The sequence below is a fragment of the Scyliorhinus canicula genome, chromosome 10 (genome assembly GCF_902713615.1).
Source record: "Scyliorhinus canicula chromosome 10, sScyCan1.1, whole genome shotgun sequence".
NCBI classification, from domain to species: Eukaryota; Metazoa; Chordata; class Chondrichthyes; order Carcharhiniformes; family Scyliorhinidae; genus Scyliorhinus; species Scyliorhinus canicula.
In genome coordinates, this window is record NC_052155.1 from 34,852,821 (window position 1) to 34,876,526 (window position 23,706).

General features: G+C 46.2%; 1 protein-coding gene across 1 annotated transcript in view; it reads left to right on the plus strand.

Annotated features, from left to right (window-relative positions):
- The window catches only part of col22a1 (collagen, type XXII, alpha 1), a 375,895-nt gene that overhangs the window by 259,235 nt on the left and 92,954 nt on the right, over positions 1-23,706 (plus strand). Inside the window, exons 22-30 of the mRNA XM_038808788.1 lie at positions 13-66; positions 2,154-2,207; positions 5,105-5,158; positions 7,024-7,077; positions 7,203-7,247; positions 10,160-10,222; positions 11,992-12,054; positions 12,147-12,188; positions 16,569-16,622. Coding sequence (XP_038664716.1) covers positions 13-66; positions 2,154-2,207; positions 5,105-5,158; positions 7,024-7,077; positions 7,203-7,247; positions 10,160-10,222; positions 11,992-12,054; positions 12,147-12,188; positions 16,569-16,622 — 483 coding nt within the window. The remainder of the gene's footprint in view (positions 1-12; positions 67-2,153; positions 2,208-5,104; positions 5,159-7,023; positions 7,078-7,202; positions 7,248-10,159; positions 10,223-11,991; positions 12,055-12,146; positions 12,189-16,568; positions 16,623-23,706) is intronic.

The following is a 23,706-nucleotide window of genomic DNA, read 5'->3' on the forward strand; positions in this document are numbered from 1 at the left end:
TACCTTTTCTAGGGTATGAAAGGAGAACCTGGTTTCATTGGACCAACTGGACGTCCTGGAGAACAGGTCAGAAAATTTGCAGATATTTTCTATCCAACTGAACCTTACCATATTATTGGAATAAGTGAACATGAATTATCAGTTGAGACACTAAATGTTAACACTCAATGACCATTTCAGGTTTTCTTGTTTTTTTTTCCAAATTGAAGAGCAGGACCAATTTTTCGACAGCTGAATGGTGATAATGGTCCATATCTTTGCGGCAACAGCACTTCTAAAGTGCCTGCCATTCATTAAAATTAGTCGCATGTAGAGGTCATAGTGGTATTGGCATTGGACTAGCAATCCAGAGACCCTTCATAATCATAATCCCACCCAATTAAAAGTCTATTGATGATCATTATTGATTGTCACCAAATCCCATCTGGTTCGCTCGTCACTTAGGGAATTAAATTTGCCATCCTCACCTGGTCTGGCCTACATGTGACTCCAGACCCACAGCAACGTGGCTGACTCTGAACTGACCTCTGAATTTATCCAGCAAGCCATTCAGTTCAATGTTAATTTGGGGTGGGGCATAAATACTGGCCCAGTTATAGAGGCCCACATCCCATGAATGAATTTTAAAAAGTTTGCTTTTAAATTGTTTGTTGAGAGTGCGAGCTAATAATATTGCAGCAAGGGGAACAAACATCTGACACCTAAATGAACATGACAAGTACTTGCAAATATCTGCTTGACAAATCAGACTGAAAGATTGTGAAATTAACAGTACAGGTAATGAGAAGGGAGTGTAAATTAGAATGGATGAATTCAATGTCAGATAAGGTGCTGGAAGAGAAATAAAGTGAGGGGGAAAACAGATTAGATTAGGAGAGAGAAAAACTAAGACAGAAAGGAAAAATAAGGAAAAAAAGTTGACATGTGTTAAAACTCCAATAACAATTAAAACCTGAAAAAAATGAATCTCTACATTTGTAAGTTATTTTCGGGTAAGGTGAAAAACAATAATTTAGTTACTGCACTATTAATAGGGTACTTATACTGGAAGAGAGTAGTTTCTCTGGTGACTTTATTTTCTATCTGCAGCTCAAATACAGTAACTTCATATCATTCAATATGTTTCACACAGTGAGATGCTATTTTTGCAAAGTTAATGGCGAAGCAGCACAACTTGTACAGCAAGTTTGAGTTTAACCATGCACCTGTCCCTCACTAGAAGTTGCTGTGTCATTTGTACATAAAGAGCATTGCGCCCAAAAATCCGCCTTATTATTTTGACAGCAAATTAGAGCCCACCTTTATTCTTTTAAAAACAATTCCAAAGAGTTGCAACACAAGATTCACGGAGGACAGATGTGTGCTGGCTTAAAAGCGTGGAAGTGGCTGGTTTAGTACAGTGGGCTAAACAGCTGGCTTGTAATGCAGAACAATGCCAGCAGCGCGGGTTCAATTCCCGTACTGGCCTCCCCAAACAGGCGCCGGAATGTGGCGACTAGGGGCTTTTCACAGTAACGTCATTGAAGCCTACTTGTGACAATAAGCGATTATTATTATAGTGCGAAACCAATCAGCAGTCTATTTTACATCTTTCCAATATTTATTTTCAATTATGTCACTGTTTTTGTTGCTAAGTCTGTGGATATTTCTAGGTGTTTTGGCCTTGGCTTTTCCAACTGGTGCTTTTACAGTATGAGCTTGGGTTAGTGTGGTATGGCCCTGTGTGCTAAATTGGTCAAACAAAAAGTATCTGTGCAGACTTTTCAGTAACTTAGTGTAGAGACTCTGAATGGTAATGGAGCTTCACATATGTTTGACTTGTAGTTGTCCAATCAATAATTGATAGGCAAATCTGGGGCTGGATTCTCTGGACCCCCAGCCCCGTGTTTCTTGGCACACGCCGTTCGCTGGTGGCAATATTCTCTACTCCTGCTGCTTGTCAATGGGATTTCTCACTGAAACCCATGGGTCGGGGTGCACTGCCGGCAGGAATAGATAATCCCAAAAGGAGGAGAATTCCAGCCCTTATGTCAGGAAATCTTGGTCACTTTTTTGAGAAATGCAATCAATGGTTTAAAGCAGAAATTTAGCACATTTTTATTTGATGATGATCTGATTTCTTTGCCTGCTAATGAATATTTTCTATTTGCTAGGGATTGCCAGGTGAAATTGGCTTTCCAGGAAAACCAGGCCCAATTGGAAAACCGGTAGGAATACTGTCATTTTGCTGTTTGGTGACAATGTTTGTGGAGAGGGGATGGGGGTTTCAAATCTTGCTGCGCCATTTTAGCAAGAAATGTATTTACTGGATTGTAGAACTTCCTTAATTTTCTATTTTAAGAAAGATGTTAATCATTGTGTTTTAATAACATAAAAATAGAAGACAGAGAAATTTCATTCCAATGTTCATTACTGATATTCTACTGAACAATGTTAATCCTAAGTCTTCTTTAAGTAAAGGCAGGTGAAAGTTATAACATGGTTCACTGAGCTTTACTGGAGCTCTCCAATATCTAGCACCAAATTGGCACAGGCATTGTTCTCATTGCTAACTTCATGGCACCCACTTTTTAGGCTCTGCTTTCGGATGCAGAAACTCAGCCTTTGACCTCTTGAATGTGTAAATCAGGGGCCTAATACCCGTTAAATAGTCACTTTTGAAAATCCATCAATGAACAAGAGTTAAGTTATTAAAACAAATGTTTTCTTAAAAAGCCCTTCTGGGGAGCCAAGAGGGGCAGCATGCAGAACACCCCCCCCCCCCCCCCCCCCCCCCCCCCACACACACACACAGATATACTGAAGAGATACAATTGTAGCCTTCTTACAGCAGGGTCCACAATAGAGAAAGTTATTGGCTTGTTCAGAGTGCAGTTCTAGTGCCTTGACCAATCCGGTGGCACCATTCAATTGAGGCTAGCATGAATCTTCTGTGTAATAATGGTGGTGGTGATGCATCCTGCACAATGCCGCACTTCAAAGAGGAGTGGAGTAGGCACCAGTAGATGGTGGAGAATAGTTGACACACTCAGAAGAGGGGGACAAAGAGGAGGGGGAGCTGGCAGAGCACGAATATCCAGAGGGGTCATGATGCCACCTGCAATAGACAATCATGTCAGTGAAGCCTACGGTATCCTTATCAAAGCACGCTACAACTGAGTACATGCAGTGCTATGTATTGAATCCATGCAGTCTGGAGCCCTTTGGCTTCAAGCAAGTAGAATTCTTGCTGCAAAGAGCCAGCCACCCACTACATCCTCAATTTTTTATTGTCACTGACCAGCATTCCCTTCACCATGGCCAATGTGGAAGGGAACAAAGACAAAAAACCATGACATTGCCAGGGTCAATCAACACATGTTTATTTGAAATATGCTTTCCACATGACATTACCATTGGAATATGCACTCAATTAATTCCTTCAGTGCTACTAAGGTCGTTTCTGCATCCTCTTTTTCTTACTTCTGTGTGGTGTTATCCCTGTGCCTGCAGCAACGCCTGAGTCAGCAGCTTGTTCCCTTGTACTGACAACTGAAATGACCTCTTTGGTATTTTGAAGACCACGAAAGCTCTGCCAAAGACTCCCCCACCTCCATCTGTTCACAGACAGTCTTGGTCACAGATCAGGAGGCAGTATTTGTGGCTCTCTTACAGGTACAGCCTGTGACCTGGGGAGGGGGAGGGATGGGTACCTTAAGGAGAGCCTCCAATGGCATGAGCCTTTTCCCTCTCAATGCCCACCTGTATTTTCCTGCTAAGTGTGGGAGAGCACTTGGTTGAATTTGAATGCTATGTTCACCCTTCATGGGAACTGTCTGTTCTATGCTTCCCAAGATTACCATCATATGGAGGGCCATTGTTTTGTTCCTCCATCCACTTGTTCACTTGCTGTCATGATTCCTCATGAAGTTGGTCACTCTGTAATGGAGGTCCTCATGCACTGAAATACCTGAGACATTACGGCAGGCCTGGTAGAGATGGACTCCTTCATCTTCAGTGAAAGGGTATGTACAGACTCTGGAAATTCTGACAGGTCTCCAAGATGTTTCTTTGCTTCTCCTCAAATCCCAAAGTAATGCGTGACTCCTAAGGTTCAGCATTTGCAGTGAGTTGAGCAGAGCTGGAAGTTTCCCTGGGGCACCTGCTCCCACTCACTTGTAAAGTGCTTGTCACCTTGTGCCACCTCGCTTTCTATCAATGAGGTATGACACACTGCGGTAAGTTTATCTGCTGTTGGAGGAGCACGTGAATCATATGATAGTGCTTCCTCAGAATGTGCTCCTCCTCTGAGAACTGCGCAACCTCCTCTTGGTGTGCTTTTGGCAATGCCCCTATGAGAGATGAAAGTTAAAGATTCGTAGAAAATTTGGTAATCGAGGAATCCATGCCTGGCAAGTTGCAGCCCGTCATACTTACTAAACTGGTGACAATGGTACTCCATGAGTGATAGGTTAGTGTCAAATGACAGTGTGATATGTAATGTTTTCACTCGGTCTCTGTGCCACCCCAATCTCTCCATTGGCAACAGTGTGCACTGTTGCCACTCTGCTGATTTCCAGTCCATCATCCTCCATTGTCATCAGATGGCATCCTCTGAAGATATTATTCCATGTGGCCACACATTATGGGCCACAGAAGAAATCTGTGCTGCAGACATCTAAGGGGGAAAGAGAGTGATGGCTTCGAGCTAAGAGTTATCTGACCCTCATCCTGCCTGAGCACAAGAGATCACTGAACTATTTTCTGCTCTAGATCCACATCCACTGACCCACATTCCAGCAGCCTCCACCCTCCACAATCTCCAGCCAAATATGGTTTGTGAGATTCCTGGGCCTCCTCCTGCTATCCATTCTGTAACAGCACCTCCAGGGACATGTCTATGAAAGAGAGCCTCTTTCAATACCCATCCATCACTTTTGCTTCTGATGCTTTGTCGTGCCAGCTAATTGTGTGGCAATCCCCAAGCTAATTGATTACCACCCTTAAGGTGGACCTCATTGCAGCAGGGTCTAAATGCGGTAGCTTCCACCCCATGTGACAAAGTTTCCTTATCTGATTTAGAAGAATTACCCCAAGATATTCAACCTGTCTTATATATTTTCAGGGCGCGCCTGGAATAGATGGGAAAAATGGCTTCCCTGGACCTCCAGGAGCTGAGGTAAGTGTTTATTTTCTCTTCTATTGCTATTATCACTTTGAGCATAAATCCTATGTTAAACGTGCATTATAACGTAGCAAATTTAGATTGATGCACTTAACGAGCACTATGTGGTCTCGCATTGTGAATGTTGTTGCGTCACCCTCACAAGTGCACGGTCAATTCCAGCCCCACCTGCTCCAGAGTCACAACACAAGTGAATTAACCAATAATTCTTATAAAAAATACCCAAAGTCCTTAGCTGCCCGATAATTACAGTCATCAGGTTTGTAATCTAAAACACAATTCCTGTTTATTTATAACAAGAATACTGACAAAATATATAATAAATGCAACTGGATAATAACAAGCTACCCTACAACCACAAACTGTCCCATCCTCCACCCACACATACAAGACAAACAAACACAGAGGTGGGAAAAGGGTTAAAATAATAAGGATGAAGGTCAAAAGTTAAGTCTTTGCTTCCAATGGGGGTTCTGTAGCTCACAACATGCTTGCTGATTAAAGTCCTTAAGTCCTTGTTTTCAACCTGTAATGATCTTCTTTGTAGTTTACGAATGTATTACTCTCAGCTTTTCTCAGAGAGGCCCCTTTGCTTCGCATCAAACTTTGCTTTTAGTTTGTGGGTTATTTCCAGGCCTCTGCCTTTTCTGGAGAGAGTCGGTCAGTGCTCCCCTGCTTGCACAGCGTGTATTGGTTCTTCTGTCCATAGATTCCCCAGGCTCCCTGCCAGTTCAGAAGCACAACCTTTCTAGAGAAAATGGAGAATGGAAAGGACAGCAGTCCTCCCTCAGGTCTGCCAGGAGTCAAACTGAAACCAACAACTTAACCATTGAAACTCTGAAACTTTCCAGTGGGATCAGATCCAATCATCACCAGTTACCAAGCAGAGCACAGCCTTTTGGGCCAATTCATTGGCCACCCACCAAACCAATCAAACCGAGTCATCACTGACGCGGGCCAATCTCTGTCATTGGTGCCGGCCCGTCTGCAATCACCAATTTAAATCAGCCTTCTGGGTGCTTCTGTTTGAATTAAAGGTACAGGCTGTTTACAGGTGACTTTGCCTTAAAGTCCATTAAACATCCATGGATGAAAAATGTAACAGCAAAATTAAAAGAGAGGGGAAGTGAGGGAATGAACAGGGATTAAAGAAGAACAAACAGGAAGGGCCATTACAATGTGCAAAGTGACGACTAAGAGCAATCTATACAATTCAGTTCTCTTTCATCATTTCTCTGCTGGCTGACTCACAAACCAATCCAGCCAAATGATTGTGCTGATGCAGATTTTGTTGTTTCGTCACACCTTGAGGGACATTCCCAATTATTACACAGTATTTATTCTTGCTGAGCATAGAATTTACCCTCTCCTTTTTCCTACTGTGAAACATCACGCCTCTTCATGTCATTAATTTTTAATGCAATTGCAACAAAAACCACTGGTGGGATTTTCCACTTCTGCCGCAGCACCTTTTTCAGCAGTGATGGCCTGCCATTGGCTGGTGGTAGGGTCCACCAGTCACACCACTGTCAATTTACCATTCTTCACACCCTCTGTTGTCGGCGGGATCAGGAGATTCCACAGGCGGCAAGGCTGCAAAATCCACACGGATCCTGACATGGTGGCCTGGATAATCACCGTGTCAGGTTAACTTGGGAGCCCTTTAAAAGTGGCGGGCTGGCCCTGATTCCAGGATTCTCCACCCCATTCCGGACTATTTTATACTCGTGCAGACAATCAACCATGTATTACAGTAAAACGATAACTACTTAAAATACAGTGGATACGATCAATAATTTTCAATGATCCCAGCTGATTATATCCCAGATTCATTCTGCTCTCACCTTTAAATAACACAGGGCCAAGCAGGAGAGCACGGATTGGATGGTATCCCTGGAAAACCTGGTGACATGGTAAGGGAAAAGATATAAATGTATTTATGTGCACTCAGGATTTATTTTGAATGTATTAAACAGCTCCTTTGCGCTGCGGCAGGAACATTGCTTGTGTGTGTAACTTTCTATTCCTTGTCGCACAGGGAGAAAGCGGTTTACCAGGTATCACAGGGCCCAGTGGACAAAAGGTAACTAAAGTAACTGTTCTCAAAACCTTGAGTTTAACTGATGAACAATGTAATTTCTTCCTTATTGCTGACTCCCAAATTTTAAAGAGTGTGGCTCCCACTGAATCACAGTGCAGGATTAATCCTGATTATATAATTCCCAGGGTAATTCCCAGCTAAGTCCCGAACAGGCGGCAGAATGTGGCGGCTAGGGGCTTTTCACAGTAACTGCATTGAAGCCTACTTGTGACAATAAGCAATTATTATTATCGATAGCCAATCTGATGCATTGCTGTGGGCAGGAATCAGTCAGAGAAGGAGTAGGAAAAAGTAGGGATTAAATTACCTTCGCTGCTACTGACTGTTGGCGGGATTCTCTGGTGCCCCCAGCCGCGTGATTCTCAGCGGCGCACCGTTCACCGTTTTCTACTCCCGCCGTTTGTCAATGGGATTTCCCATTGAAGCCACCCCATGCCGCCAGGAAACCCGTGGGTGGGGGTGTGCTGCCGATGGGAACAGAGATTCCCAATGGTCGGAGAATTCTGGCCATAATCTTGTTGGCTAACTCAGACCAACACAGGGGGTCACATGACCAACAGAGAACACAAAAAGCTGCTAATACTTCTGATAAAGAAAGTTCAGATCCTGGATGAAGGCTGCAGGTCAAGTGGGAAATACATTCATATTTTTCTATGTTTAAATATTTGGCTGTTTCTTCATTCCTGTCCCCATGTCATGGTAAGGAACATTTCCCTAACCAACAAGTTGGGAGTTACAGCCAAGATCAGTAACCAACCGGGTGCCTCTGATCATTATCTGTGGGCAAGTGTCCAGTCACAATCACGCATCTTCGCCAGCAACTTGTCTGCTAGTTCTCAGTGGCCTGGGGGAGCAATTCTTCTCTTCACTAGCTAAAAAATGTAAACAATGTATAATGAGAATATAACTGAGTAAAATCTTCCCAAACCAGCTCCTTCCTATTCCCCACCTCCCCACCACACGATGATAGCCTCTCCATAAAGGTGGGTTCTAATTTTGCCATGATGTTAGCAAAGCTATTGAGGGAGGGGGACAATCCCTCCCATATGAACTGAATCAGGCTCATCGGTCGTGGAGGCCTAAACCAAAGGCACATGAGCCGGGCAAGAATAGTAACTGTGTGTTTTGTTGGTATAGCATGAAGGAGAAAGTCCTGTGCTGGGCAAAGCAGTGGGCAATAGCTGGTATAGGCATATACCAGGACTTTACAGTGGAGCTGGCAAGGAGGCGGGCTACATTCAGCCAGGTGAAGAAGGCACTGTACATCAGCAAGGTGCAGTGCGGAATAGTACATCCAGCTAAGTTGCGGGTGACCTACAAATCCAAGGACTTTTACTTTGGGACGGCGGAAGCGGCGGAGGAGTTTGCGAAGGCAGAAGGACTGTGGCAGAATTGAGAAATGGTCGTGTACCGATGTAGCCTCATGTTACTTTATTCTTTCACTGAGTGTTGGTGTATGTACTAAATGATGCAATGCTGTTTATATTTGGACAAGGGAAGAGATGGGACTTTCATTTGCAATGATGGTTCTTTGGGGCTTGGGTGTGTATGTTGGGGTTGTGTGCTGAAGGGGATTTCTTGGTTTTCCTGGGACCGGGCAAGGTGGAAGGAGACCCGGGCGGGGGCTTCCATGCTGGCTGGTTTAAGCTGGCCAGTGAACGGTAGTGAGGTGGGGGGAGGGGCTGCGGCCATCGGAGCCTGGTAGAACAGGTTTCGGTGAGTCTAGCCGGGGTGAAAAGTTGGGGAAAGGAACCGTGGTTGGGGGGAGGAGTTTAAAAGAGGAAGTGGAGGGGTTGAGTCTGGGAGGTGGTGGGGGGTGTCTACAATTCATGGGTGTCATTCATGGTACTCTTTCGGGGGTTGGATGGCATTGAATATTAGGGGGGTGGGGTTGGGGGGTGGACTATATATGTCAACGATGACCATAGGCGATTCCTGATTCCTTTTTCTTTTTTTTCCACGTTGGGAGAGTTTGTTTTATTTGATGCTTATATTGTCAGGTGGGTTGTTGTTTGGGGTGGTGGGAGGATGGGACGGTTGTTGTTACTAAGGGGATTTACATTGTCTTTGTTACCGTTTACTGTTTGCTGGTGGGGTGTAAATTCTGAAGAAAATGTGAAAATGGAGAACAAAAATATTTTAAAAATAAAAATCGATCCGATTCCCGCCAGCCCTGTCCACGTGTGGTCTTACCTGGTGGGACCTCGGCATGCATCTTTTTATCTTCCTGGGGGCGGTCTGGTGGGGGTGAGGGAAAGTGGTGGTCCGTACCCGGGGGGGGAGGCTCCGCTGTGGCCTGGCCCGCGATCGGAGTCTACCGATCGGCGGGCTGGGGGGGCTTCTTTTGCTCTGCCGTGGCCCCTGTAGCCCTACGCCGTGTTGCGTCGGGGCCGGTGCGGACAAGGAAGCCACCACGCCAGTTGCTATGCATGCATTGGCGCCGATAGCGTGCATGCGGAAACCCGCAGCGCCCATTTGACGCCGGCATCGGCAGCTGGAGTGGCATGGGTCGCTCTAGTGCCGTGCTGGCCTCCTGTGTGGCTCAGAATAGGTGCTCCTGGGGGCCTATTGACACCATCATAAAACGCGACGGCGTTCACGACAGTGTCAACACTTAGCCTCAGGATCAGAGAATCCCACCCCATATGTAGCGCAGTGGGGAAGCTCACTGCCACCTTCTGTTGGGACAGAAAAACCTGGTGGCCGGAGGCATCCAGTTTTGAAACATATTAACGCAACTGATGAACTAATTCCTGTGAAATGAACCATTCAATTGTTTTAACATAGTGTAGTTTATCTCAATTCCTGTTTAGCATGGTTTATATTTGATATCAGTTTAAACTATCATACAGCGATATTTCTTCTGTTTACTATTGAATCTTACTCTCTTTCAGGGAGAAACTGGTCTTCCTGGATCACCCGGATTACCTGGTTCAAGGGGAATGAAAGGAGAGCCGGTCAGTGGATTTGTTTCAACCTTCTATGGACAGGATAGCACATGATATTAAGTTAAAAATCTACGGCAGATGTTTAAATCCAATTTTGAGAAGGCGTTGTGGTCAGCTTCTTCCGCCATGTTCTCCATCGCCTTGCTACCAACTCAATTCCCTTCACTGCCATTATCTCAGATTGAAGCAAATATCTCATAACCGTGAGCCAACTCAGATTGTTTCCATTGCAATGACCGCCTGCTTCAACCTTCGTATTGTCACATCCCCCAACCTCAGCTTCCCTACTACTGAACACTCATAACTACTTCTGTCACCTCAAGCCCTAATGAGACTAATGCTGTTCTGGGGGGTGGGTGTGTCTTCAATCTTGCTGCATCCATAAACTGTTCAGCGAAGAGATTGGAGGACCCATCACCCGCTTTTGGATGCCTCCCCTAAATTGGACACCCCAGAGAAAGACAGGCTGAGGAGTCTCTGCTGGTTACAAATGTAGGGGAGGTTCTTTTTTATTAACTTGCAAAAGCCGGAGGAGAAACACAGCTCCTCCTGGCTCGACAATGCTACTGGCAATTGCTTTCAGTCCACTTTGCCCCAATTCAATTGTCCGTTTGCCCAGGACAGACCTGACTGCTGTCAGCCAGGGAGCAAAGTGGGTGAAAATCAGCCAGTTGACATGGACTAGCTGCCTCACGTGGTGCTCTAGGCTCTGGGCTGACTTAACTATATGAAAGGCGGCCAAAGCTCCAATCTAAAGCAAGTCTGGGAGCTACTGTTTTGGGCATATGCTGCCTGCCATTGGTTATATTTTCTAAAAATCAATGCCTAATCAATTTTACCCAGAAAACAATTGGGCAGATTGTGTTTTGGTCATTAAGGTCCAGAGGGCAGCCATTTAGCTAAGTGTGTCCATGCCAGCTGTGTGTAGGGAAATCCAGACAGTCATATTCTCCACTCTATCCCTACTGTCTGCAAGTTTATGTTGCTCAAGTGCCCACTTATTTCCTTATGAAATCATGGATCATCTCCACTTCCACCATCCTCATAGGCAGTGAGCTCCAGGTCAGAACCAGTCTTTGCCTAAAACAGGTCTCGCTCACATCACATTGTATCTCTTGTCCAAAACCTTAAATCTGTGTCTTCTCTTCCTTGTTTTGTTCTATCAATTAAGAGGAAAATTATTTATTTCTCTGCATTATCTAAACCTGTCATAATCTTCTCCACTTTATCAAATTTCCTCATCCTCCTTTGTTACAAAGAGTTCAACCAAAGTGATCAATCTCAGCTTATCATCGAATTTACAGTGCAGAAGGAGGCCATTCTGCCCATTGATTCTGCATCGGCCCTTGGAAAGAGCACCCCAGTCAAGCCCATCTCTCCACCCTATCCCCGTAACCCCACTTAACCTTTTTGGACACTAAGGGCAATTTAGCATTGCCAATCCACCTAACCCGCACACCTTTGGACTGTGGGAGGAAACCGGAGCACCCGGAAGAAACCCACGCAGACACGGGGAGAAAGTGCAGGCTCCGCACAAACAGTGACCCAAGCCGGGAATCAAACCTGGGACCCTCGAACTGTGAAGCAACTGTGCTAACCACTGCGCTGTGTGCTTCTCATCCCCCAATCCATTCTTCATTCATTTATACATTTCACGAGTGTAGGAGATGACGAGTCAGGCAGAATAATATTGTGATATGACAGGTATAGTAACAGGCAAAACTAGTCACTTTTTTATGGTTTAGAATGTTTATGACCCACTTTTGTGTTTATCACAGGGAGAAGCAGGGAAACAAGGTTCAGTTGGCCCAAAATCAGACAAGGGTGAAAAAGGGAATGAGGTAAGAAATACTTTATTCAGATAAGAATTGAAATGCAAAGCAACATTGGACCTTCCTGTATTTACTTTTGTGTCCTTTACCTTGTGTCCTAGGGATCAGTCGGACCTCCCGGCTCTCCAGGTTTACCAGGGACGGTGAGTAAGACCAAATACGCAAAATACGATTCCCCATTTGGAGGAATCTGTGCTCCAGTAATATTCACTGATTTATAAAGAGGACGACTGATGGTAAACACAGGGATGTTCCAAATCCAAGAATGGAAGCTCGAAATGCCTGCTCTCGACTGTGTTTTTGCAGTTTGGTATAATGTGAGGAAGGGTGTATAGACCAGTGAAGGATGTCCTAGACATTTTTGTGAAGATTTGAAACAAAATAAATGTTTATTAAAACACACAAATAGAAAATTAACTGGAAATACAGTTAACTACCTTATACACAGTGGGCGCCATGCAGCAACCCCGGCATCAGGCATGCTAACTGAATACCAGGAGAGCCCCAAATTGGCTCCGCGCAGGCTTCTGACTGATCATGGCTCACCCGGCTTGCTTCGCTTGGCACAATCTCACTGGGCGAGATCCAGATCTGCATATTTAAATTAGCTATTAGGCTTATTCAAATACTTGCAAGACCACGCCAAGGCATTGTTTAGTACATGTCTTCTGTAGGGCAGTAGGGACCCCCTGGTGGTCGGGGCCAGGGAAGGGTGGTACTCTGCCTCTCCCCTGGCAGCACTTCCAGGATGCCAGGCTGGTAGTGACAGAGTGCCCTTGTGCCAGGTTGGCGCTGTCAGGGTCAGGCCTGGGAGTGGGGGGAGGCTTGCCAATTGGTGGGGGGTTCCTAAGGGTCTCGGCAAGGTTGGGGGTCTGAGAGTGGGGCACAGAAAGTGGGGGGAGGGCCTGAAAGGGGGGTAAGGAAGATCAGGGCTGCCACTCAAAATCGCGACTGATTTGCAAACAGCCATCCTGCTGACCAGCTCGCCAGCAGGAAATCTCTCGAAGTGCGGCCTCAGCGGGGAGAAATTTCCCACGGCCAAAAAACACCCCTGAAAAGTGCTGTTGAATAGCAGAGTGATTCTTGGCCTGGAGGATTTCAATTTTTGTCCGCTGAATTGCGCCCAATATCTTTAAATTTATCCAGTTCCAGTTCTCCTTATTCTCCTTTTTTTAAATTTAGAGCACCCAATTAATTTATTCCAATTTAGGGGAAATTTAGCGTGGCCAATCCACCTATCCTACACATATTTGAGTTGTGGGGCTGAAACCCACACAAACACGGCGAGAATGTGCAAAATCCACACGAGCAGTGACCCAGAGCCAGGATCAAATCTGGTTCCTCAGCGCCGTCTGGCAGCAGTGCTAACCATTGCACCCCCAAATCTCTTTATTCTCCTAACCTCAGAGATAACCTCTCCAAACAACATCCCATCAGCTTTAAGACTATAGGCAAAATTCAGCAATGGTTACCACACCAGACAGTTTCATCTTTCTGAGTGGCTTCTGATGTAGGGTAAAACAATTGGTTTCTCAACAAGCTTCTTTCCAAGCGCAGCTTTCTGGGGGTTCACGCAGCTTCCTGCTTTGGGCTAAACTCTCAAAAACAGCTAGCTTGCACAGGCTGAATTTGCTCCCAGTGTGCTCGCTTTCCTTTTGATCTTCCCCATTCTGAATTGCCATTCTTCGAAATAACTCTTTATTATCTTCATTTTGTGAGTTCACTTCTTTTGTTGTGACTGGCCTTTTCCAGCACTGCAGCCAAGTTCTCTGCATGACCCCACAGTTGCTGACTTCCATTAACTTCCACTTCGACCTCTACCCAGGCTGATTTCTACGTAGGCAATAACAGTGATTTCACTGACTGTTTCAACAATTGCACCATATGGATACAGTGACAATAAATTCATATTTGGGGGAGCAATTCAATAATTGCAACCCATATAAACTGCTCAAGATCTTTTCAATTCATTAGAATAAGTGGAAGACTTCAACCTGCCTGGGCGCATCATGTTATTCACTGTAGTTAGTTCATAAAACATGTGTAATTAGATTCTATTTTATCAGTAACATCACAGGGTAGAAATTAAATAATTAATGAGCAATCAAGTGGAATGATTGAACAACATAGGTCTCCACTGTCAGTGAGAAGCATTGGAGCCTTCAGGTATCTCTGTGCAACACTTTTTTTAAGAGGCCAGAAGAAAAAGGCTGAATGGTTTAATCAGCAGTTATGAGGATTGTGCAGCCCTGACATCTTCCCCCCCCCCCCCCACCCACACTTTTCAGGCTTCACCCCCCTCACACTTTTTTGTGCTCTACTCTCAGAATTTATGTACAGTATCTAACACCTGACAAACCTATATTTCAATATCTCAAAAACCTCATAAAACACCAAGAAGGGCGGCACGGTGGCATAGTGGTTAGCATTGCTGCCTACGGTGCTGAGCACCCGGGTTCAAATCCCAGCCCTGGGTCACTGTCCGTGAGGAGTTTGCACATTCTCCCCGTGTCTGCGTGGGTTTAACCCCCATAACCCAAAGATGTGCAGGTTAGGTGAATTGGCCACGTTAAATTGCCCCTTAATTGGAAAAAATGAATTGGATATTCTAAATTTAAAAAAAAACAAAAAAATAAAAATAAAACACCAAGATATGGTATTCTAGAGAAGTAGACAGGTTAAGATTGAAGCCAAGGGAACATACTCTTGAAAATCATATGTAGTATAAAACAGGTCACTTATTCACTATGAGCCCTTTATACACACCTGTCCTGGCAGTTTCACCCTGCAAATCATACTCAATTAACCTTCATTAGCAAGAAAATAAACAGAACTCCAGCCATGATTCCAACCTCTGTCCACAAGCTAAATAAGGACAACAAAGGACATCTAGCCCAAATCACCTCATGCATCCAAATGACATACAAACATACAAAGATATGGACTTACACTTTCAGAACAGGAGTAAGCCATCAACCCCTCAAGCCTGACCTGCCATTTGATAACAGAGCTGACATGCTGGCACAGTGGTAATCACTGCTGCCTCACAGCGTCAGGGACCAGATTCAATTCCGGCCTTCAGTTAATGTCTGTTTTGAGTTTGCACATTCTCCCCAAGTCTGTTTTGGTTTCCTTTGGATGATCCGGTTTCCTCCCGCAGTCCAAAGATCTGCATGTTAGGTGGATTGGCGAGACTAAGTTGCCCCTATGTGTCAAAAGGTGTGCAGGTTAGGTTACAGGAATAGGGTGGAGGAGTGAGCCCAGGTAGAATGCTCTTTCAGAGGGTTGGTGCAGACACTCAAGAATATGAAAAAGTGGAAAGGTTTATATAATGATTAGAAGAAAAAGTTACAGGAATGGAAAAACAGAACAGTAGTCCAGAGCCCTGGAGTCAGAGAAAGAAGTATCATCTATCACTACAAGTAATGATCATGAATATAACTTGAGTAGAAGATCATAAACAGGTCACATGTATGGAAAGAATATAGTTACATCCTGGCACAGGATTTGCAGATGTCAGAAGCAATAAGCAATGCTTCACCAGATTGTCGAAAAACAGTATCTGAGAGGTGCAGAAAGTACAAAACATTTAGTTGTGCGTAGAGGTCATCTTTGTTTTTTGCCATACAAACAACCAGACAGACTACCTAACTCTGATCAATGTTGGAAGTTTAGGTGACCAGTTGTCAACTAACTAGGGCTACCCATGAGCAAGTTAGACGGTGCTACCAGTCCGACAGATTGGACAGTCGGTTGACTTTGTCCAGATGCTCAACAAATCACTCAAGAAGCTGGGTGGGATTCTCTGATCCTGAGGCTAAGTGTTGACGCCGTTGTAAATGCCGGAGCGTTTTACGCCGGCATCATCTGGTCCCTACGATCAGTGATTCTGCGCCACACAGGGGGCCACCATGACACTGGAGAGCCTCACACTGCTCCAGCTGCCAATCCGGACGGCGCGGGTCCATGCATGCGCGCTACGGTCAGCGTGAGTTCGCACATACGCGTGGGTTGCCTTCTCCACGCCGGCCCCGAAGCAACATGTCGGAGAGCTACAGGGGCCCGGTGCGGAGGAACATAGGCCCTCACCAAGATAAGCCCGCCCGCCGATCGGTAGGCCCCGATCATGGGCCAGGCTACTGTGGAGGCCCCCCTCGGGGTTGGATCCCCCCTCCCCTTCCCCCCCCGACCAGGCTGCCGCCCCCACAACATTAACGTCGAGGTCCCGCCGGGTAGCACCATATGAGAATGGCGCCGGTGGGCCTCGGCCTAACTCCGCCGTCGGCACCAATTACAGCGATTCTCCGGTCGCTGGAGAATCGGTGGACCGGCATTTGAGCGGCGTCGCATGAATTGCGCTCCTTCCCCCTCCCCCCTCCACCAGGATTCTCCGACCCGCCACAAAAAGCTCCCCAATGGTGAAATTTCCATTTTAAACACATGCATATGAAATTACATGAATAGAATCCTAGAGAGCGTAATGATCGATAGCCACTTCTTTTCTTTCCCTTTATCATCTTTAGGATTTGGATGGAGCAAAAGGAGAGAAAGGAGGTGCAGGAGAACCAGGAGAACCTGTAAGTTTGAGCCCACCAAACTAAAGTCCTTTACTTAAAGTATTGTGTCAAAGTGACTTTGTTGCCACTTTTCATGAGGAGGATGAATACAAGGACAGTGACAAAAATGATCAATGATTAAAGCAGTTGCGAACTACACTTTAGACTCTTCAAGACTTTATGTTTCCCGGGCAATTACTGTACATGTGTATGTTCCAGAATTTCTGTAGGGTCCCAATCATATCACAGATGTAAGTCCAAATTTTACTGCTCTGGGTTTCGGAGGATTCAGGTTGTCATCTTTTCCTTATCACATTGGTGTTTGTGGGAGCTTGCTGTGCACAAACTGGATTCACATTTCCAACATTACAACAGTGACAACACTTCAAAAGTATGTCATTGGCTGCATAGCACTTTGGAATCTTCTGGTCATGAAAGAAGCCATATAAATATAAGTATTTCTTTTCTTTTATGATATAAAGGCATTCCTTCAAGATAACACAAGAGCGACCATCCCCTGCGGATTCCCAGCTGGCAGGTTGCGCGAGACATGCAAAAACGGCACAGACCTTGGTGGGATCAGAAGCCATTTCCGCCATGAGAAACCAGCTATGGGGGGAGGGAGTGCGAGGCTGCACAATTACAGCCAAAGTCTGGAACATGCCCCCCCCAGTGGTTCAGTGAGGAAATGCACTAGCTTCCACAACACTGATCCATTCAGACCAGGAAAGTCTTGATCCCTCAGGCTGAATTTTTCTCCTTTGTTTGCAATCTCCACATCGGTCTCAATTCCGGGAAATAGCGAAAACAGGATGACGGTTGTGATGTTTCTCGGAGGCCTGGCAGCTAAGGATGGGTATGCATTCCAAGGATTTGCAGCGCAGGCCTGCAGTGAGGTCTGGCCAACAGCCTGACTAGGAAGGGTGGGTGCTGCTGAGGCAGGCAGGAGAGCATGAGGGTGCCTCAAAATTGAGGCACTTTCTGAATTATTCTAAAATTATAAAAATGGCCACAGTTGCCAGGCCATCATGGTGGAGGGCAAGCCTGTTGATGATGGGACACCTCCAGACAAGTGCAGGGTAATCAACAGTGCTATCAAGCAGCATTTACTCTGTAATAACCTGCTCATTAATGTTCAGTTTGGGTTCTGCCAGGACCACTCAGCTCCCGACCTTGGCTCAAACATGAAGAGAAGTGCTGAATGCCAAAGGTGAGGTAAGAGTGACTGCCTTGACAAAGCAGCATTTGACTGAGTTTGGCATTAAGGAGCCCTACCTAAACTGGAGTCAATCAGAATCAAGGGGAAAACCCACGCTGGTTGAAGTCATACCTATTTGTGGTGGTTGGAGATCAATCATCTCAGCCCCAGGATATGACTGCAGGAGTTCGTCAGCATTGTGGCCTAGGCCCGACCATCTTCAGCTGCTTCATCATTCATGACACCAGAAGTGGGGATGTTCGTAGGTGACTGCACAATGTTCAGCACCATTTGCGACTCCACAGATAATGACGCAGCCCATGTCCGAATGCAGCAAGACCTGGACAATATCCAGGCTTGGGCTGACAAGCGGCAAGTTAAATTCGTGCCACACAAGTTCCAGGCAATGACCATCTCCTACAAGAGAGCATCTAACCCAGCACCTTGACATTCAATGGCATTATCATCACTGAATCCCCCACAATCAACATCCCGGGGTTACCATTGATCAGAGACTGGACTGGATTAGCCACACTGATACTGTGGCTACCATGGAAGGTGAAAGGCTAGGAGTCCTACTGCGAGTAATTCACCCGCTGACCTCCCAAAGCCATCTACAAGTTACAAGTCAGGAGTATAATGCAATACTCTCCACTTGCCTGGATGAGTGCAGCTCCAACAAATCTCAAGAAATTCGATAAAGTAGCTCGCTTGATTGCTCCCCCTTCCACAAACATTCAAACCCTCCACCACTAACGGAAAATGTCAGCCGTGTGTACCATCGACAAGATGCACTGCAGTAACTCACCAAGGATCCTTGGGCAGCACATTCCAAACCCACGACCACTACCATCTAGAAGGACAAGAGCAGCATAAACCTGGGAAACCCACCACATAGAGGTTCTCGTCCAAGTCACTCACCACCCTGACTTGGAAATATATCGTTGTTCCTTCACTGTCAGTGGGTCAAAATCCTGCAACCCCCTCCCTAACAGTACTGTGGGTGTACCTACACCTCAGGACTGCAGTGGTTCAGGAAGGAAACTCACCACCACCTTCTGAAGGCAATAAAAGCTGGCCTAACCAGTGACACCCACATCACGTAAATTATTTTTAAAAAAGTGTTGACCCTGAAATTAGCCACATTGGTTAATATTACAAGGCCATTTGGCCAGGGATTAGATGGTAGACACATTGGGCGGAATTCTCTGCTCCCGGGAAAAATTGGGAAGGCCGTCGTGAACTCGGCCGAGTTTCACGACGGCCTCGGAGGCCACTCCTCTCACCTTATTCACCCCCATCCGGGGCGCTAGGAGCGGCGTTCCGTTATTCTCGGCCGCCGGGCCTTAACGCTTGCATCAAGGCGGCGCGCCGAGAGTGACGCGACGGCGCCGCCTATGTGACGTCAGCCGCGCACGCGCAGGTTGGCCGGCTCCAACCCGCGCGTGCGCGGCTGACGTCACAACGGCTGGTGGCTCAATCCCGCGCATGCGCGGTGGCCGTCTTCCCCTCCGCTGCCCCGCAAGACGTGGTGGCTTGATCTTGCGGGGCGGTGGAGGGGAGAGAGTACGTCGCTTTTAGACGCCGGCCCGACGATCGGTGGGCATCGATCGCAGGCCAGTCCCCTCCCGAGCACGGCCGTGGTGCTCACTCTCCTCTCCGCCCCCCACAAGCTTCAAACGGGCTTTTGGCGCCCATGTTCACGACGGCAGTGACCAGGTGTGGTTGCCACTGTCGTGAACCGGTCGTGAACGGCAGGCCGCTCGGCCCAAACGGGCCGGAGAATCACCGGTCACCGTGAAAAACGGCGAGCGGCAATTCTTCCGAGCGGGGGGGTGGGAGAATTGCGAGGAGCGCCAGGGGGCGCGAAAGCAGTCGCCCAGCCCTCCCACGATTCTCCCACCCGGCGTGGGGAGCGAAGAATCGCGCCCATTGTTCAAGAGCTCGAAAACAGCCTCTTTCAGAAAATATTTGATGGTTGCAGAGAATGCCTGGATGTTTCACTGTGAAAATGAGCTATGAACTGTGAAAGAGAGCTGTGCAAATGTCAATGCTTTGACCTCTGGTTTATGTTATGAACATAGAACATAGAAAAATACAGCACAGAACAGGCCCTTCGGCCCACGATGTTGTGCCGAACTTTTGTCCTAGATTAAGAACAAATTAATCTACACCCTATCATTCTACCGTAATCCTTTGTACCTATTCAATAGCCGCTTGAAGGTCCCTAATGTTTCCGACTCAACTACTTCCACAGGCAGTGCATTCCATGCCCCCACTACTCTCTGGATAAAGAACCTACCTCTGACATCTCCCCTATATCTTCCACCGTTCACCTTAACTTTATGTCCCCTTGTTAAGGTTTGTTCCACCCGTGGAAAAAGTCACTGACTGTCTACTCTATTCCCCTGATCATCTATTCCCCTGATCATCTTATAAACCTCTATCAAGTTGCCCCTCATCCGTCTCCGTTCTAATGAGAAAAGGCCCAGCACCTTCAACCTTTCCTCGTAAGACCTACTCTCCATTCCAGGCAACATCCTGGTAAATCTCCTTTGCACTTTTTCCAAAGCTTCCACATCCTTCCTAAAATGAGGCGACCAGAACGGCACACAGTACTCCAAATGTGGCAGTACCAAGGTTTTGTACAGCTATGTTAATTGAACTCAGACAGGATCAAAATAAGAGCATTAAAGTTGATCGCAGGAACCCTGAAGATGGACTGGCACTCTCACTGTTTACTGTTACCCAAGTCAAAAGCAGGACAAAATCAACCCACCACCCAACCAATGGGCAAATGGTCTTGTAACATTCACGATCACTCGAACATGAAGTGTGGTGAGATGGGACGGGTACCAGAATACTTAGGGATGGCATGGTGGCACAGTAGTTAGCACTGCTGCCTGATAGCACCAGGGACCCGGGTTCAATTACAGCCTCGGCAACTGACTGTGTGGAGTTTGTACAGTCTCCACGTGGCTGAGTGGGTTTCCTCCGGGTGCTCCGGTTTCCTCTCACAGTCCAAAGATGTGCAGGTTAGGTGGATTGGCCATCCTAAATTGTCCCTCGGTACCCAAAGGTACGTAGGATTATGGGGATTGGGTGGGAGAGTGGGCCTTTGTAGAGTGCTCTCTCAGAGAGTTGGTGCAGACAAGATGGGCCCAATGGCCTCCTTCTGCACTGTAGCGATTCTATGAGGGACAGTCCTGGAATTGTACCCATTATTAGCTGCAAAGCGAAGAAACCTGGTGAGAGAATCCACCCTCTCTTCAATGCTCGGTCAACCTGTTGAATTTCATCCAACACTGGTGAAAAGAGAAATAAAGAGAAGCGGGAACTTCCAATGCAAGAATGTTTCTCCCTCCATATATCTCCAGAAAGGGTTCTCTGAAATCTATTTTTGTCTTTAAAAAGCTGTCAAGTTTGTTTTCCGAGAAAGATGCAATTACCTCCCTTCAGAATCACACTTGTTATTCGGATTATAGAATCCTGACAGTGCAGAAAGAGGCCATTCAGCCCCTTGAATCTGCATGGACCCTCTGAAAGAGCACTCTACCTAGAGTCAGGCCCCCATCGCATTCTCGTAACCCCACCTAACCTTTTGGACACTAAGGGGCAATTTAGCATGGCCAATCCACCTAACCTACACATCTTTGGACTGTGGGAGGAAACCAGAGCACCCGGAGGGAACCCACGCAGACACGGGGAGAATGTGCAAACTCCCCCAAGGCCAGAATTGAACCTGGGTCCCTGGTGCTGTGAGGCAGCAGTACTAACCACTGTACCACCGTACACCAGTTTGTGCCACCATTGCTGCCTCAGCTGGACTAGGATCGATGCTCGTTCAGATTGCAAACTGGATCAAGCTTTTTGGTGAGAAAGGTATTGGGAGATGGTTTACTGGTGCAAGCGGCAGGGAAGACAAAAGGAAAGTCCGGCAGCATCTGCGCTGCTTTTGTCAGGTCCCGAAAGAATGAACAAGCATGCCGTAAAGCCAGTCAATTCAACAACCCTTCCAACAGTGAGTTCAGATGTAACATTTGCAACTGGATCTGCAAATCATAATACGAGACAACGCCAACCTAGATGTGATCAACACCTTGCTGAACGCGTATCTGTCAAAGTGAAGAGAGAATCTATTATCAGCTTGATGTTTCATTAAGTTGATTGGTCTCCAATGTAAATATTGTTTTTTTTTAAAGTTTTGTAGTATCCTTTGTGTCCAATCCCAGCAATTTTACCTCCACCCCCTCCCTCCTTCGCATTGCTCGGTGATAGTGGCATTTAAATACTTGAGAACCTGTTTGGGATTAGCGGAAGTTAGCTGTGTGTATTTCTATTCACCACACAGGGGCAGCACTGAACCATTCCTCTCAACATGTCCTGCGATGAAAGGCTCAAAGTCAATGGCCCAGAAGTTCAATTGGACTATGCAAATAGGACAGATGGTGCCGATATTTGCTGGTTCAAACCAAATTGGATTGTCACTGAGCCCTGCAAGTTATTTCACAGACCCACAGGCTACATCAAAGGTCCTTAAAAGTTCCCTAAACAAATTAAGTGCAGAAAGTTTGACTGATCTGGCTGTAGCAAGAGACATCCTCTTGACTTCACATTAAAACTATTGCTGCCATGTCGCACGCCCCCACATATCCTGACGCCTCTAGAAAAAACCTAACTTACCATCCACCCCCCTCCCTGGTGTTGCCTCCCTCTCTTGTGTTGCCTGCTGCCCTCAGTGAGCATCATAACCAAGCGTTTAGGGTCCCCACTAGCTCCTGTCGCTCTTCGGTGATAAATGAGACCATGGGGCAACTTTCTGTGGACCTGCCACTGGCCTTTATAGACACTGCACATGAATTTGAGGTGAACCAATTTCCAGGCCAATATTGGACCTGATGCACAGGGTTTATTTACCTATGTGCAAAATTTAGGTCAAGTACCTCTTCCAATTTCACCGTATATGCCTTATTGTGACTCTACGTGAATTGTAAAGCCTGTAAAATGTTGACAGTAATATTCATTTTCAGCGACCTCTGCTTCGCATGACTGGAAGCATTGGGGCAGGAGTGAGGAGGGGAGTGATGTTGGATTTTCTTTCATCGCTCCTTCCACTCAAATCATCAACACAATCATTTTCAAAGTTTTTGCTCGTAGTATCCAACAGACCAAATCTCCCACTATGTTTACGATGCTGCTAAACACTGCGATCAGAGGAAATCAGGGACATGGTAATGGTATTGTCACTGGACCAATACCCAGAGGCCCATGAGGCTAATACTCTGGGAACATCTGTTCAAATCCCACCTTACCAGCTGGCCAAATTTTAAATTCAATTAATAAAATCTGTAATATAAGGCTGGTCTCAGTAATGGTGACCATGAACTCATCATTGACTGTCGTAAAAACCCACCTCGTTCACTAATGCCCTTTGGAGAAGGAAATCTGCCAACCTTACCTCATATCAACCTTACACGTAACTCCAGATCCACCCTCCTGCGTTGACACGTACCTGCCCTCTGAAGTCACTCAGTTCAAGATCAATTAGGGATAGGCAGTTAATGCTGGCCTTGCCAGAGACACCCATTTCCTCTGAAAGAATTTTTAAAAGAACTTGTCCCACTGTATTTAACTTGTTATTAACAAAGGTTGAGGTTTCATCCTTGACTCACTGGTAGTCCTAATGCCTCAGAGTCAAATGTTCATGAGTTGAAGCCCTACTCCAGTGGCATGACTACATAATCTATGTTGGCATTTAACGTAATACTGAGGAAATTTTGGAGTTCTGGAAAAATTATTATCTGTTAATTTGAGGCCGCTTCATGTCTAAGGCCCTCAGTCTTCATCAGTATTCCTGTCTGTGTGAGAGGCTTTATTGAATTGGCCTTAAGATGCCTGCCTCCGGAG